We start from the raw sequence: 18204 nt of genomic DNA on the forward strand, positions 1-18204 counted from the left end.
ATTTTTATTGAATTCAAGCTCCACCATGGTGCGATTTGAACCCAGGTCCCCAGAGCTTTACCCTGGGTCTCTGGATTGCTAGTCCAGTGACAATACCACTATGCCATTGCCTCCCATCATTGAGTTTTTCATAATGTATTAAGTGAAACTATTAACCTAATTAGTTGTTAACAGTTCCTCCAGGAATATGGGGCTGGGTTTTATGACTTCCAGCTGGGTGAGGGAGGCAGAATGGGAAAAGTAGGTTGCGGGGGTTGGTCCACTTGCTCCTGCCATTGCAACACTGAATTAAAAGTTGGATGGTCAATTAGCGGCTGCCTGGTGGGAAGGTGACCATCTTCCAGTGGTGAGGGGTGTTGGGGCACCATACCCAATGGGCATCTAGGGAGGGATGTCCAGCAGGAGAGGGGTTATGCCATGAACCAGAAGTCGGTCACAGCCACCTATTTAAAGGCACACTGGCATCGTATTGGATACTGCAAGAGAAATCCACGTGTGATGATCCACGTTGGTTGAGAGAAGTCCCGGAAGAAGGCAGCATCCAGAGTAGGCAATGAAGCAGCAGCAGGTGAGAGCATGTTTTTCCCATTCTGTGGACTATTGTGCCAGCAGTGTCTCATTCAGGACCCTTGACAGGGAGGAAACAACATCTGAGCACACCTTTCTCATTCCCCTTCTGAATAAGAAACATTCAGAAAAAGAGTCATATTATACCCTTTAACTTTGTTTGTCTCTCCACAGAGGCTGAAAGTGAATCTGTCTGTTTTCAGTAGAGTAAGCTTTGAATCCTCACCACCAATTGCAGTTGCCAGGCCAAATGGAGGGGCACAGAGCACATACAGCCCCATGTTTCGACGATTACTTGTGCGAGCGATCGGCGGGAGCTCCTCATGCTAAGGGATGGCAAGAGGAGACCTTCCACCCAGACCAAAGAAGCCTGGATAGAGGTCACAGGCGGTCAGTAGCTGTGGGGTTATCCAAAGAATCTAGCTATGGTGCTGTAAGAGGCTGAATGACCTCTGAGTGCCCAAACCTTTTGTAGACTGAGCTATATCAGAGGGTGTGACGCATGTCAAGTGTGGGGTTGCCTAGTGTCAGAAGGTGGAATGAAGCAGGCATGACACCAGTTGATTCTGAGGGGGGTTTGAAGTCCAAGACCTGTTAGTTTGCAAGGATCATTGGGAAGGGGTGGACACTGACAATGGGCATAGAAGTAACTGCATGATCTTTCCACAGAAGATTTATGACCATGTCCCTTTTTCTTTGGAGAAGGCAGCATGTGAGAGTTCATGGACCAGAGGAGGTGCACCAAACCTGGAGGTGGTGGTTTTGGAGTTGGTAACCAACCAATGGTGCAGGACCATTGACCATGGAGAGGCTGGAGGACAGCCCCAAAATGGTGGTGAGATTCCAAGGGCTCATAGCTCCTTCCTAGAGAGATTGTGCTGAAGTTGGGGGGTGGAGGCAAACTGGGTAAGGGTGCAAGGAGGGAGCATTGATGGGTTTGACTTTAGCAGCTTGCAGTATTTGGGGAGGAATGTTTGTCTGAATTTTGAAGGGACTGAGTGTTACACACTGGTTAACATTTTCCATGCAGAGTATGTGTCTTTTAATTCATTCATGGAATGTGGGCATCACTGGCTAGGCTAGCATTTATTGCCCATCCCTAAATGCCCTTTAGAAGGTGTTGGTGAGCTGCCACCTTGACCCACTGCAGTCCATGTGGTGTAGGTACACCCACAGTGCTATCCAGGATTTTGACCCAGTGACAGTGAAGGAACGACGAAAAATTTCCAAGTTAGGATGGTTAGTGACTTGGAGGGGAGCTTCCAGGTGGTAGTGTTCTCATGTCTGCTACCCTTGTCCTTCTAAATGGTAGTGGTCACTGGGGGGGTGGGAGGAGGGTGTGTGTGTAACCTTGGCAACTGCAGGCAACCAGCCCTGAGGGACTGACAATTAACCTCTGAGGAGGGGGCCTCAGAGGGTACACCATCACTTTCTTGCAATGCACCTAGCACAGGTATATGCACTTCAGTGGGAATGGACGAGCTGGCTGAAAGGCGTTACACTCACTGATGTGAGTGCAACACAGCACAATTGCATGACCAGCTGTTAGAGTCTGAAAGAGTGTAGGCATCTGACACTCGGAGGAGTGCTGGAGGCAACTCAGATGCTGAGCCCCAGGCTGATGATGAGCCTTTGGAGTAGTCGGTCAGAGGACAGATACTAGACGTCCAGTGCAAGATATGTGGCAGAGCTTCCAGAGGGGTTGCACAGACAGTGGAGGTGTCCATGTAGGCCACAAGTGCTGCAATAACCTCTTCAAAACGCATGGCTTCCTGCATAGAGAGTGGCACCTGTCATGGAGGATCAAACCCAACAGCTCACTGTTGGGATACTGGATATGCATTCTGACCTGCGTTCCATCACCTTGTCTCTGAGCTCTGGCGCCCAGAGCCAAGGTGAGAGTTGGGTCAAGACACCTGGATGTTCAGCCAGGTCCTGCTTTCTTCTCAGGAAAGCAGAGAGGGCCAAATGGACCGCACAGTAGCGGATGAACAGGTGCTGTCGCCATCGGGGAACGCCTTTCAGGGCACTTCTAATGGGGACAGCTTCTCTTCTGGATGAAATCTCCCATGGATTCTGTGCACGGGGTGGTGAGTTCGCCTATCATGAACTGGCTGCTATTGTCTCTCTTGTGCTAGCCCTTACCTGATCCTTGACAGCTAGCCTCTTCTGTCATCATCACCCCCTGCTCATTGCCTCCTCCAGAGTGCATAATTCCCATGGGGACAATGATCCTTAGCTCCTCTGCTGGAGTCCTCAACCTCCAGGATATCCATGTCTGTAGACCCCCTTTGCCCTTGCTCTTCTTATTTGTTATGGCAACCTAAAAACAGTGAAGACTTTGTAACCCCAAGATCAAGAGTTCAAATCTCACAATGGCAAACTATGAAACAATGTAACTTCATGTGAAACAGATGGAAACGGGTTTGTACTCGAAAGAGTTTCATGCAGCCATGCATGTTTTTATATACCCTTGTCTCATACCTGGCGTAACTCGCTCGCAATGTTTTTTTTCCTGCGTCTAAGAAAAAATGGAGTGGATGATGTAAAATCGCAGTTGATTGCATCTTTAACAAGGTCAGTTATTTGCTATGGCATCTGCTTGCCTTCTGTAGTATCAGAGACAAGCATGATGACCGTAGGGAGGTGGGGGGGTCGGTGGGGGGGGGGGGGGGGGGGGGGGGGGGGGGCGGTGGGGGGTGTTCCATGGAGTGTAGAATTTTCATTAAATTCGGTCAACCTAACAAAATGAGCATCATAACAGTCCTGGAGATCTGGAGTACAGTTCAGTATTAAAGATGGCGATACTGAGCTCTTGGAGCTTCATTACACATCAATAGATCAGTAATCAACTTGGGAAACACACAAAAAAAACATGTCTTCTAATGTCTCTGATAGTTAATTCAGCCTTTATCCATTAACTATACAACAGATCACTGCCACACAGTTGGAAAGCTGGTTAGTTGATTATATACATGAGAACAGCAGTGACAACTTTGAAAATTCTGCATCTATAGTTAACATTTCCTGTTATTTACAAAAGAACATACTGACCAGTCTTTAGTGAGGGCAAGCCATTGCAGAATGGTGAGAAAAATAGGCCTGTGAATTAAAGTTGGTAGGGCCTTAGCTGGAATTGAACTACTTGGCTAATTTGGTGAGGTGGGTGGGTGTCACCATTAACCAGCCACTTAAGTATTGTGGCTACCTGATTAGGTCAGAGGCTGAGTATTATGTGGCAAGTCACTTGCCTGGCACCCCAAAGTGTACCACCTACAAGTGGAGGTCAGGAGAGTGATGGAATAATCTCCTTGTGCCTGGATGAGTGCAGCTCCAACAACAGTCAAGAAGCTCGAGGGCAAAGTAGCCAGCTTGATCACCACTCCCTCCACCATTGGGGCAGCGTGGCTGTAGTGTGTTCCATTTACAAGATGCAGTACCACAACTCTCCAAGGCTTCTTTGGTAGCACCTTCCAAATCTTTGTCCACCTACCTAGAGGGACAAATGCAGCAGGCACATGAGAGCACCACCATCTCCAAGTTTCCCTCCAAGCTGTACAGCAGCCTGACTTGGAAATATATTGTTGTTCCATCATAGTCTCCGGGCCAAAATCCTGGAGCTCCCTCCCAAACGCACGCTGAAGGTACCTTCACCGCATGGCCTGCAGTAGTTCAAGAAGGTAGCTCACCAACATCATCTCAAGCGTAATAAGGGAATAAATGCTAGTCTTGTGATGCCCACATCTGGTGAATGAATACATATAAAGGAAATAGCAAGTATCCTTTCCATCAGAAACGCAACCTGCATTCATGAATGCTGATGTTGCCTGTCTCTGCCCTTGCCTTGCCTTATCTGTGTCTGCAACCTTCATCTATGCTTTAGTTCCAGACTGCACTATTCTAATGCTTTCCTGTCCAGCCTACTCTCTTCCCACCCTCCGTAAATTTGACCTCATCCAAAACTCAGCTGTTTATACCCTGCACCAAGTCCCATTCACCTATTGTCCGTATACTTGCTGACCAGCATTGGTTTCTGCTTCACCAGCGACTCCAGTTTAACATTCTTTCACATGTTCAAATCCCCCTAGGCTAGGGTTTCCTCTTCCTATCTCCATAACTTTATCCAACCCTGTACTTCCTCCATTACACCATTGGTGGCCTTGCTTTTAGACATCAAGGCCATAAGCTGTGGAGCTCATTTCCTAGACTTGACCTCCTCTCAAGGCACTCCTTAAAACCTACCTCTCTGGCAAAGCTTTCTGCTCATCCTCTTATCTCATTTGGCATGGTGTTAATTTTTATTTAACCATGCTCCTGTGTAGCACCTTAAGATGTTTTATAGCATTAAAAGGCATGATATGAAGGCAAGATGTTGCAGGGCCAGTATCTATCACCTAGCTTAGGGTCTCTACTTGAATCACAGCTCTTTTTTTTGTTCATGACATGAGACTGCTGCTGGCAAGGGCAGTATTTATTTCCTATTCATGGGGAAATTGATACCAATAACGGGCCAGAAATTTTGTGACACGAACTAAGTATGCAGAGCACAGGAAATGCAGACTAAATGTTGATTTCCTGCAGTCTTGCATGAGAGGACTTGGGACAAATTGAGTACTGCCCTCAGACGAAGAAAGATTAGAGGCTGGGGAGTAATTTGATGAGCACACATGCAGGCATATTTCATCCTCCTCTCATCACCGCGCCCCCCCCCACCCCACCCCGCCCAGCCCATTTAATATCATGCATTCTGTCCTTATGGACACTGCCTATGTAAACTTGTGCTGTAATTACAGCTTCCTGCCAATGGTGGTGCTCCAGCACACACATCTGTAATTAAATGATCAGTTATTGTGAATATGGAAACGAGCAAAATGCTGGGGATGCTGGAAATCTGAAATGAAAATAGAAAAAGCTGGAAATATTCAGGTCAGGCAGCCTCTCTGGAGAGAGAACCAGTGTTAACATTTCAGGCCGATGACCTTTCGTGAGTTTAGTCCTACATTGCTAACTTAGTTTGTGACCCAAGTGATTTGTTTTCCTGCTTTGTAGGCACAGGGTCAGCTAGAATCAGTGATTCACATCCAGTTCCTTTCAATGCCTCTGTGGGTTTTTATCAAATTGTGCAGCATGGCTCAATAATATTTTGAATAATTGGCTATTTGAACCCAGCAATGAGGCATTGAAGAGAAAATACCAGCTAATAAAAGGCTTTCGTGGACATGCTGCACTGCGCAGTCACTTGGGGAAGTGATGCACTCTCTAATATGTCCTTCTCATCATACAGTTCAGCATTTTCAGCAGACAGACACCGCAAAAGAAAATTGATGGAAAGTTCATCTATGAACAACAAGTATGTGAAGCTCAATGTAAGTATAGGACATAACAATTAATGGGCACCCTGTTAATATTAATTTGATAGCATTTACTCTTGCAGCAATTGTTTTCTGTGCAATGTACCTTGCACAATGAGCATGATTGAGTGATCAAAGTGCCTTGCTTACTGTAAGGGATGCTATTGGAAAGTGACTATATTTATCTTTTACAAAATCGATTTACAAATTGGGTTGTGCGTCTTTTCAGATTAATGTTCAGAAATGTGCCCCATTTGGGATGTAACTTTTGGGGATATATTCTGTCTTTAAATTTTTCATTAAGATTAACTTCAAATTCTAAGGAAGATTGTCTATATGCCAGCTGGCCTAGGGTGCTCATATTCTGTTACCCTTTGTCTATTTTTAAAAAAAAATGTGCCCTTGCACAAAGGCGCCAACATCTTGGAGCCTGTTCTCTTGTGTGTGAGAAGTTAATCGGAGACATGTGTACCAAATATTAATTCAGAACCCAGGCATCATTGCATTGCATCATTTAAAAGTGAATCTTTACACAGCCATGGGTAATCTCCCATTCTAGTACATTATACCTTTCTGGCTACATTTTTCAATTGGCATGAACAACATCCATGTGTTTGCACATGAAGGTTACATTCTGATAGAGAATCGGTTTCATTATCATAGCAGTGGTTGACAATGTTTCTTTATCTATCTCTGACTGGCACAGTGGGCTAGATGGTGGTTGGGGGGATGGTGAGGTGTGGGGTGCATGCATGTTGCTTCGAGCCTCCTGTGTCCATTAATTTTTATGATCCTTTACCTTGATTTTGCAGTTTTTCTGTTGCAACTGGGTATAAAAGTATCACTCTCAGAAAAACAGATTTTTGTTCAGTCATTTCACATTTTTGCAAATTATCAAATGAGCAGGACCAGCATATTAGAGAGTCCCTTTAGGCCTTTTCATAGCACTCCATGTTTGTATTTCTGCTGCTGTGGGTAAGATAACAACGATCAGGAAACAGTTCTGTGAAGCCTTTCTTCATTTGATTTCTTATTAGCAGCTGTTGTAGGTGACTTTCTTTTATGTTTCAATATCTTTTAACTCCACACTGTGAGGTAATTATCGTCAAATTGTATGTTTTGAATGTTGAGATTAAAGTCACACTAGCCTTGTGATTAGGTATTTAAATAACACCGTAAATTTCACTTAGAGTTTATACAGTTCATTATGGATGACTTGCCATTCTGGTTGCATTTTAAATTATTTTGTCTTTAATCTATATTCGTAGAGAAATTTAAAAGGATTGACATAACATGGCTCCTTTTAAAGGAAAACTTTCCAGTTAAATTTGGATGATTCTATACTGTAGAAACTCAGTTTAGTCAGGGTACTGTACTTTGGCTGTTCACACGAGTTCTAGCTGGTTATGCCTCATTATTGAACTTGAATGGAGGCCAGATTACTAATTGCCAACTAACAGGTTTTAATTGTCTGATAGGGAGGAACCACTGCCATTTGCGCCACAGGACTTCGGAATCTTGGGAACACCTGTTTTATGAATGCTATCCTCCAGTCACTCAGGTAACTGACTCAACACTGAGGTGTAATTAACCCACTATCACTATTACAACCTATATTAATGACTTGGATAAAGAAACAGTAATGAATCTATGTGGATGATAAAGGTAGGTAGAAAAGTAAACTATGGGGAGGACGCAGTGAGACTGCAAAGAAAGATGGACAGATTGAGTCAGTAGGCAACAAGATGGCAGATGGATTATAATGTAGGGAAGTGTGAAGTTTTTCACTTTGGTCGAAAGAATAGAAGAACTGAATACTTTTTCAAAGGTGAAAAGTTTGTAAGTGTTGATGTTCAAAGAGACTTGGATATGCTCATACAAGGAATGAAAAAGTTATCATATAGGTACAGCAAGCATTTAGGAAGGCAATATCTTGTTGGCCTTTATTGCAAGGGGGTTGGAGTACAGGAATGAAGAAGTCATGCTGGAGTTGTACAGTGTTTTGGTGAGATCACATCTGGAGTACAGCATGCAGTTTTGGTCTCCACATTTAAGAAAAGATATGCTTACATTGGAGGTGGTACAGCGAAGGTTCACTAAATTGGTCCCTGGATGAAGGGGTTTTCTCTATGATGAGAGGCTGAGCAAACATTGGGTCTATTTTCTCTGGAGTTTAAAATAATGAGAGGCACCCTCATTGAAACGTACAAGACTTGGAAGTGGCTTGATAGGGTGGACGCTGAGAGATTGTTTCCATCGGCCGGGGAATCTAAAACGTGGGGACACAGTCTCAGGGTGAGGGGCCAATCATTTAGGACTGAAGTGAGGGGAAATAGTTCACTCAAAGGGTTGTGAATCTTTGGAAATCTCTGCCCCGGAGTGTTGTGGATACTCCCATTATTGAATACATTTAAGTATGGCATAGACAGATTTTTGGAATCTCGGAATCAAAGGATATGGGGAACGAGCAGGGAAGTGGAATTGAAGCTGAGATCAGCCATGATCCTATTGAATGGTGGAGCAGGCTCGATGGGTCATATGGACTACTCCTGCCCCTATTTCTTGTGTCTTATCATAATTTCTAGATTGGCAAATAGAATTAATTTGCTGGCTTTAGAGAACTGTTGTGATGTTCAACTAGGCCTTTTGGAACAACATTGAGAAGTGTGTATCAAACATCCTCCTTTATTGAGGCCTGCATTGTAATGCTCAGTGAGCTGCGAAATTGAAGTAAACCATAGAAAAATAGGGGAAAGTAATTGCATGCAACAAAATACTATTATATCTTGTTCTTTGATAAATTTTATCTGACATTTTTAAACCTTTTCAAAACAGCCCTCTAACTTAGAGCTGTGACCCCTTCAGGGAATTTACCTTTGTCATACTAACATAAAACTGAATGTTTTCCTGCTGACAGGCTTATAGAAACAGGCAAATTCTTGTGTTGGCAGAAGTTGTGAACATACTTAGTTGGGAGTTTATCTCCCTATTTTTTTAAGCATTGATGTATTGGTATTATACCAGACAAGGGACGTAATGAAACTCTTAAGTTCTTAATTGCCCTGTTCAATCTCTGATCTGCAACTCAACAATCTCCGTTAATCTCTGCTATGTTGCAGCCAACCTCAAAGCATCTGAATTGGACTTGCCTAACCTTTTTGCTTTTGTGGGGGGGGGTACATTTCACCTTTTTTTTCATTCAAAGGGCTGATAAGCAGCTTTCAGAAAGATAAGGTTTAGCATGACATTGATTGTGAATTTCAAAAAAAAAAGCTGAGGTATGAAAAGAAACTTCTTTCTAAAAAAAAAATAACAAAGCAATAAATTGATCATTTTAAAATATGAGTAATAAATCTAGATGACCATTAGAGTATGAGAGGGTGTGTGCATGTGTGTCTAGCCCACTTCCCAATCACAGGGTGCACACTCACTCGCCCTCACCTACTGTGGGTGCATGTAAGAGTGTGTGTTGGTCTGTGGGGTTGAGGGTGAATGAGAACCCTGAGAGTGGGAGTGAGCCTCGCTCTCTCACCCTCCTCTCGCTCACACTCTCTCCCCCCCCCCCCCCCCCCCCCCCCCCGGTGCTCTCCCCACCCCTCCCGGTGCACGCGCTGTGTGCCCTGCTCCTGCTTCTGGCACTATTGAGCTTTTCAGCAGCAAATGCAAGGAGAACCCAGACTCTGATTGGATGAGCAGTTTTACAGTATTTTTCAAATCTATGTCTGTTGTACATCCAACAACGTTTGGCGGGCTGGGTGCAGAGGGGTTGCAGTCCGCATTCCGGCCCGCCAGTTGCACAAGCCTGATCTGAATAGTGTGTAGAAGCGAAATGCTAAATGATTGAGTAGGTTCTGCATGCTTAGCAAATCTATTGGAATTTCTCTAGTCTGACCTTGATACAATTTTGCAGCCCTTGTTGCAGTCTGTCTTTGAAATGTTTTTTGCAGCAGGGATACTCTACCATATTGCAGCAGTTTATCAGTAATCACATACTGGCCGTATGATTTAACACGTTATAAAGTGTGTACTGTGCAATGCAGCAGTTAGAATAAAGATTGGAGTGCTTTCTGTTTCTCAAAATCAAGAATAATTGTGTATTAAGCAGCAAAATATGTTAATACAGAAAGATTTAGTGTATTGTTGCTTCAGGGTGAATCCAGTTGTGCACTGAGTAAACAGCACTCTGTTCGGGCCTAGGCTGATGGATTTTACATAGGCAGATGATGCTTTGTGAAAGATACATAAAGGATGGGAGAAAAACAGCATTGAGGTTAAGAGGGAAGTCAAAGAGATGTTTTGTATTAGTGGCTGTGGTAGTGCAACAGGAGTACTGCGTAATGCAGAGGCCTGGACTATTAATCTGGAGGTGAGCGTTCAAACCCTACCATGGCAGTTGAGGAAGTTAATTCAGTTAATTAGACAATTCTGAACTAAAAAGCTAGTATTGGTAATGGTGACAACGGATCCACCAGATTGGCGCAGAAGCATAACTAGTTCTATAATATCTTTTCGGGAAGGAAGGAAGCTTCTTAACCTGGTGTGGATTATCTGCGACTATAGAACACACAGCAATGTGATTGACTCTTAACTGCTCTCTGAAAAGGCCTATCAAGACACACTCTGTTGTACCAAACTGCTACAACAAAGCATAATAAGGATAAGACCAGATGGACCCAACTGGCATTGACCTAAGTTCTGGATTCGGACATGACAGATACATACAACCTAGTCAGCCCTGCACAGTGCTCTTTGATGGAGACTTAAGCCAAAATTGAGAGTTGTCCAGCAAACTCACCAAGCAACAGCCTGACATAGTCATATTCATAGATTCATACCTTTCAGACAGTGTCCCAGGGTCCTCCAACTAACAGGACAGTCCCACCTGAAGTGGTGGCATAGTAGTATACAGTCACCCTGCGAGGTTTTTTCATTCATTCATAGGATGAAAGATTCGGTGACTAAGCCAGCATTTATAGCCCAACCTAATTCCCCTTGATAAGGCCATGGAGCTGCCTTGAATTGCTGCAGTCCATGTAGCTTAGTTATACCCATAGTGCTAGTAGGAAGATTTTAGACTCAGCGATGATGAAGGAATGCTGATATGCTTTCAAGTCAGGGTGCTGCGTGTATTTTTTTCAAAATTTATTCTTTCACAGGATGTGGACATCACTGGCTAGGCCAGCATATGTTGCCCCATCCCTAATTGTCCTTAAGAAGGTGATGGTGAGCTCCCTCCTTGAACCGCTGCAGTCTATTTGGTGTAGTTTTAAGGAGGGAGTCTCAGGAGTTTGATCCAGCGACAGTGAAGGAACAACAATACATTTCCAAGTCCGGCTGGTGTAGGGCTTGGAGGGGAACTTGTAGGTGGTGGTGTTCCCATGCATCTGCTGTCCATGTCCTTCTAGGTAATAGAGGTCATGGGTTTGGAAGGTGCTGTTGAAGGAGGCTTGTCGAATTGCTGTAGTACATCTTGTATGTGGCACACACTGCTGCTACTAATTAATATAACTGTCTTTGCAGTATAGATTCAAAAGATGGCACCTTTAGTGATAACTGAAAAATTGTATCTAAGTAATGACAAAGCTCGCAGACATGTATTTAACCTTCAGAATTTGATGATTGATTGCATGCAAAGCTTTCAGTGCCTGCCTAATGTTCCACGTGTAGGGTTTTTTAAAAAGCACTTTCCTCTCTAAATGTTTTGTTTAACTGCCAAGATACAATACTGTTGGGTATAATAGTTGATGATTAATGAAATGTTCTGCTCAGTGTTGAATTTGGGATGGAAATAAATTGATCTGTTCAAAAATGCTTTGGATTGTACATGGTCTGATTAGGTGCAATTAATGTATTGTACTCATTGTGTATGATGTAGGAGTTGATGGAAATAGGCTTATTCACACTTGTCAATCTCCTATGACTTTTCATATGGGGATTCAAGATTAAATAGCCAATTTTAACTCAGAGCAGGAGTTGTGTGGCAGGAACCAAAGCAGACAGCTAAACGTCCAGCCCTTCACAGAGTGGGGCCTGGGAGATTTTAACCTCCTAGCACTCCTCTAGATAGGCCAACTACCCCTTCCCACCTCCCAACCCAAATCAGTCCCCTGCCCAAATCCGGCAGGAAGCATTTGCTAGCCATTACCAGGATTGTGATTTTGAGCAAAAGGGGGGCTGTTGTAGGGGACGCAAAGGAACGGTCCAGGCATTCTGGTAAGGAGTGGGGAGGTCTCGGCTGGTAAGGCCCAGGTTTCCTTTGTGGGGAATACAGGAGCATTCTTGTTTCTTTGTGGACTAAGAAAACCAAAAAGAAATACAATTCACTCCCCTTTTTGAGCTTGTGGCAACCTTGGCTCCTCTTGCTGCTTTGATTGTGGGGAAATCATAACAGCCATTTTAAGACAGACATGCCTTAGGTTAAATTAGCCGTCAGGCCTTATGTTGTCTTTGGAGCCAGATCTACGTATTTAAAAAGGACCTTGCAACCATCCAGCAATGGTCCATTCACCTGTCAATAGAGCAAGTTAAAATACTCCTGTGGGAAGGCACCAAGAAGATCAGTGTGACAAGTCACTGTGGCTATTTTAATTGTCCTCCTGCCTGGTAGGAAGTAAAGGGGCCGGGGAAAGAGGTTAAAATTTTAAAAATGACGGAAGCAAAGAAGGGAAAAATCACTCAGACAAGGTAGGAGTGAAGTGGGAATTCACTTCATGGGAAGGAATCCAAATAAGAAACCCTGCCTGTCATGAGTGTGAAGTGTAGCTCCTTGCTCTCCTATGGCTTCCCGTCTCTTCAATCACCCTCCCAAATTTTATCTCAGTGAGCTTTCCTTTTCTTTCCCTCCTGCAGGGAGTGGTTGCTTCTCACCTCCATTCAACCATTCAAGAGGTCCTGATTTTTGTCATTGAGAGCAGAACAGGCTTGCCAGCTGGGCTGCTACCTCCTCTTCTCACCTGTGGATGTGGTAGAAGGGAAGTGGCTTATCCAAGCCTTATCTTCCCTCCACTAGGCTTCAAAGTGGTGGAAGGCTCACCTTCCCTGAGAGGCCCTGGGAATCAACTTGTTGGGGCCAAGCAGAATTAGGTTCTCTCCAGTAACACCTGGAAGCCAGTGGGGCTTCATCCCTCAATACCTCAGTACTAGCATGGCCTTGGGAAATGTCTCTGCCCAGCAAGCCCCTAAATAATACCCTCAATTGTGGAGGGGGCAGAATAAGTATTTCATTCAGCAAGCTGACAAAACTAAGCTGCTGCTTATTGGGTATTGGTTCAAAAATCCCTCGTACAGTGTCCTGAACTCAGCTTCCTCAGGAGAATACCTCTGCAGAATCCATCACTCCTGAATTGTTTTAATTGGAGGGGGTTATTCAGAGCCCCCTTGGTGATATTGGATACTTTGCATTTGATGACATTTTGGTTTGGAGGAACACGCTAAGGGTAGGACTTGGAGGCTCAGTTCAGCTCCATGTTGTCAACTGTGTAGGCTCCTGCTCACAGGAAAGGACAAGGGACAGTTCTTAAGAGCTGGGATGTTTCTTGAGTTGTAAACCTAGATGTTAGCTGATCAGTAAACTGTTCAAGTCCAGCCCTTTTTCTGCTATTGCCCGATAACATGCATTTCAAGCAGGTTCTTTGGCTTTCCCTTTTCTAACCAAGATGTTGTGGAACTGACTATTTCTTTTTTACTTTTTCATGGGCATTGCTGGCAGGACCAGCGTTTTGTTGCCCATCGCTAACTGCCCTTGCGAAGGTGGTGGTAAGCTAGCTTCTTGAACTGTTTCAGTCTGCCTGGTGTTGGTACACCTACAGTGCTGTTGGAAGTTACAGGATTTTGGTACAGCAACAGAGGAGTAACAGTTATATTATTCCAGTTCAGGATGGTGTGTGGCTTGGAACTCCTTTTACCTTCTGACTGAGATTAGCTATTTCAACACTGACCAGCGATTGAACCTGGGTACTTTCTGCCCTGTTTACTTTAGCTGCTCACTAACTAAACCAACAAAGTTCTTGAGAGCCTGCTAGTGATTTTTTTTTCAATTGTTTTTTCTGAATTAGTAACTTGGTGGAGGCACAAGATTCTAGCCTACACCATGTATTTTAAATTTCCAGCAAAACTTGAACCCCATTTCACTGCAGTACAGTCTAGGGATCCTAAAAAGATTTGCTGTAAATAAGATATATAGAGTGATTTTAACTGGGTCTGTCGCTGTGAATTGTCTGGTAGACACTCATCATTTTTTCTGAGAGGTTTACTATTTCTTTAAAAAGCCACACTTTTGGACCTGAGGGTTAAGTGCATGATTTTTCTAATGTTTCACTCCTAAAATAATTCATGCCCAAGAGCAATATCAAGGCAAAGATCTGATTGATGAAGTGTTCAGCACAAGAGAGCACAGTATGAATAGCTTCCAATAGAAATATGTGCACAGAGTGAGATTACTGCCTTGAGATCGCTTCAGGGCACAGTTGATACCTAGTTGCACTATTAACCACTGGCTTTCACACTGCCGGAACTCATCACGCTTACAGTGTAGAATTCCCTGAAGTGATCTTCAGGTTGTAATCTCACCTCTGGGTTCATAAATCTGTTGGAAACTATTTGTACTGTGTTGGCTTGTTCTGGGCACTTCATCAATCAGGTTGCTGCCTTGTGACTGCTCTGAGGCATGTATTATTTAACAGTGGTACTTTGGAAAAATCAGGCAATTAGCGCTTTTAAAGACACACACTTTTGGATTTAAAGGTAGTGATGTTGTGCTTTTCAACCGATTGTTATTTTCCTTCACTTGCAGCAACATTCAGCAATTCTGCTGTTATTTCAAGGAGCTTCCAGCAGTGGAGTTGCGCAGTGGTAAAACTGCAGGTAGAAGGACCTATCACACCAGGAGCCAAGGAGATAACAGTGTGTATGTTGCTACATCTCTCTGATTATTATAATAATCTGTAATACTTAATAAAATGGACACAAGTGAGAGCTAATCAAAAATGTAATAAAATCGAGGCCACAAAAAAGCCCATGTTGAAACACTCCTCTTTTATTTAACTTGAGCTGCAGGCAAGTTTTCTCACTTTCGTATTGATGAGTTAATCCACTTGAATTGAGCCACTGTTTCGGACTGTTAATTCCTTAGACTCTTGGAGTGGGGGATAGTGGTTACCAGAGGATTGGAAAATTGCAAATGTTACGCCCTTGTTCAAAGTCTTTTTTTGAACAGTGAGTGGTTACAATGTGGAATGCACTGCCTAATTGTGGTGGAGGCAAGTTCAATGGAGGCATTCAAAGGAAATTGGATTTTTATCTGAAAAAAAAATTGCAGGGCTAAGAGGGAAAATTGCAGGGAACTGGCACTAGGTGAATTGCTCCTTCAGAGGGCCAATGTAGACAACTGGGGCCAAATGTCCACCTGTATTGTCACCATTCTGATTCTAATTAATGTTAAAGAGGAGTAGAAATTTCAAAAGGGTTGAATGTTGTTCAGAACTTGCCTTGCCTCATTAGCTAATGGCTGAGAGAAATTATAAATCAGTTGTAAAAATGCTACTGCTATAGTATGCTATGCCTGTAGTATATCTTAAGTTTTAAACAAGACCCTGAAGACCTCAGGATATTATATAAACGATGGTTTAGTGACTACGAATATTTTTTTATACCAGAAATAGTGGGAGGGTGGAGTCTATAACAAATTTTAAATGGGAAAAGGGTGATGCAATAAAATGCTATTATGTAAGGTAGAAGAAAGGAACTGCGTGGATAGCACTTTAAAAAAACTGGGTCAGGCGCATTTGGTCAAAAGATCCTGTGTGTTGTATGGTTCTCTCTTTCGAGAAGATGTGGGAGTTAGTAACTGGGACCTGGAGCCTTAGAGCAATGCTTATTAATGATGCACCTTTTTTTTTTTGCTTCCCTGTTAAATATTACAGCTCCCTAGTTGAAGAGTTCCGGAAAACTCTCTGCGCTTTATGGCAAGGAAGCCAAACTGCATTCTGTCCTGAATCTCTCTTCTATGTAATTTGGAAAATCATGCCGAATTTCAGGTAGGCAGCAGAGGAGAATCACACCCAAAAATGTTGAGCTGCCTTTCTCCTTACAGGTGCTGTATATTCCTAGCACGTGTAGTTTTTGCTGATGTGAATTACTATTGGAGAGAGTATAATGAATCAGTTTTGCTGCCCTCTTTTCTACAACTAAGATGCCTCTGCGAAACAGCCCTAATTCTCGTTAACCAACTAGCTGAGAACACACACAATTACCTGTGGAAGCCTGTTCAATCAAGAAAATGTGGCTTTGATTTCACAATTTATTTTGTAGCAATGTCAACTTAAAGCAGCATAGTGATTCTTGGGAGTTAGTGATTTGTAAACCTACTTAATGTTTTGAGTTTGTTTGAGTGGCCTTGCCTCGAACTGTAAGTAGTAACTGTGATTAGGAGGCTATCCATAATGTGTTTCAAAACTGCACCATAGAGTATAGAATCTAAAGGAATTTTTCTATGTACAAATATAGTACGGAACACTAAGTAAGGAGTCATCACATTGAATTCCCTCAACAAAATGAGTGTTTCCAGGCAAGTGAATTGAAATTACTACCATTTGCTTTATCATGGAGCTAGAGTTAATAATGGGGAATCCTAATTTGCAATGCTGGATGCAGTGAGGGAGAGAATTCACCATTGGAGTATGATATAATGAGGTCTGTAAAAGCAATGCTAATCACTTGTAATGTGTGAGAGGCCATTTTACAGTTAAAGATGCCCATTCCCTTCACATGGCTTAATTCCCCTGATTCATTGTTACATAATTCCCATTGCACATAGTTCCTTGGCCCACCAGGAAGCTCAGTGACCACATCCCAAATGTTCAGATATTTGCCAGTAATTTTCAGAAAAATTTTTTTCCTCCCTTCCCTCCCGAGGCAAGGTATCACAGAGTGCATGAGTGTTTCACAAAAATGTATTTTTTTATTATTCTTTCATAGGTTGTGGGTGTCACTGGCTAGGCCAGCATTTATTGCCCATCCCTAATTGCTCTTGAGAAAGTGGTTGAGAGCATAGACTGCAGCATGGCTGCTGCAGTCCCTGTGGTATAAGTACACCCACAGTATTGTTAGGAAGGGAGATCTAGGATCTTGACCCAGCGACACCCACAAGGAACAGTGATATAGTTCCAAATAAGGATGGTGTATTCCAATGTTATAGACAACATCAAGATTTCACACCAAGTATGAACAGTTTTATAACAGTGAAGTTAAAATTTGTCATTTTTTGCAGAAGAACTAGCTTATTTATCCAACAAACTGCAACTCCCTCATTAAGAATATCAGATTAAGTACAATGCTCTAAACAATTTGTAATGGAAAGAATCAAATGATTGAAATTTTGTGCCTCAGGAAGATTGAATAATGATTTTCTCTGTCTCCATGTGCAGAGGATATCAGCAGCAAGATGCTCATGAATTTATGCGATACTTGTTAGACCATCTCCACTTAGAGCTTCAGCGGAGCTACAACGGTATGACAACTTCATTTATCTCACCAGACAGCTCGAGCATCTCTTCATCCAGTAAATGCTGCATGTAAGTCCTTGATTTCGTCCGTATCGTGTATCAGATAAAATATATTGCTAAAAGCTTTATTTGTGTCTTGACCATCATTGCTGTGGTGTATAGTTGTTGGTTATTTGACAACTGAGCTGTCTCTTCTCCATTTTACTGTCACTGATAATATTTTGTTTACTTTCAGAAATGGTGTTTCAACAGTTGTTACTAACATATTTGGAGGAATACTTCAGAATGAAGTAAACTGTCTAATTTGTGGGACCGAATCCAGAAAGTTTGATCCATTCCTTGGTAAGTATTTTTGTTTTAGAATATTTCCTACAAAGGGATTTATTATACTCTCAACCATGTTTTTTCTTTCAAGATCTTTCATTAGATATCCCAAGTCAGTTCAGAAACAAAAGATCCAAGAACCAGGACAATGGACCAGTATGTACCCTACGTGGTAAGGTTCTGTTTGGTTTTAATGTTTACATAAGTGAAAAGAGGAGTACAAAATTGGTAACTAACTAGTAATGAACAGATCATTAAAAGCCACCTCAAATAAAGGAGGAAGAAAGTTAGACAGCAAGGTGCAGCCTAACTACGAAATGTCTATTTAAACTGAGACCTCTTGTGGCATTTCCTATGGTAAGTCAGTGGAAAATAGTGTTTCCCTACCCACTGCAAGGAATAACAGACCTGCTGTGCCACAGCTCTCAACCATACCATAAATACAGACAGTAGTTCTGAAG

At 42.8% G+C, this 18204-nt stretch overlaps 1 protein-coding gene across 3 annotated transcripts in view; it reads left to right on the plus strand.

Moving 5' to 3' along the window:
- usp3 (ubiquitin specific peptidase 3) overlaps positions 1 to 18204 on the plus strand; it is an 87435-nt gene that overhangs the window by 40102 nt on the left and 29129 nt on the right. For all 3 annotated transcript variants that reach the window (XM_041178506.1, XM_041178507.1, XM_041178508.1), the window contains exons 5-11: positions 5852 to 5933; positions 7397 to 7479; positions 14710 to 14823; positions 15839 to 15952; positions 17342 to 17488; positions 17655 to 17761; positions 17835 to 17915. In XM_041178506.1, coding sequence (XP_041034440.1) covers positions 5852 to 5933; positions 7397 to 7479; positions 14710 to 14823; positions 15839 to 15952; positions 17342 to 17488; positions 17655 to 17761; positions 17835 to 17915 — 728 coding nt within the window. The remainder of the gene's footprint in view (positions 1 to 5851; positions 5934 to 7396; positions 7480 to 14709; positions 14824 to 15838; positions 15953 to 17341; positions 17489 to 17654; positions 17762 to 17834; positions 17916 to 18204) is intronic.

This window comes from Carcharodon carcharias, chromosome 32 (genome assembly GCF_017639515.1).
Source record: "Carcharodon carcharias isolate sCarCar2 chromosome 32, sCarCar2.pri, whole genome shotgun sequence".
Lineage (NCBI taxonomy): Eukaryota > Metazoa > Chordata > Chondrichthyes > Lamniformes > Lamnidae > Carcharodon > Carcharodon carcharias.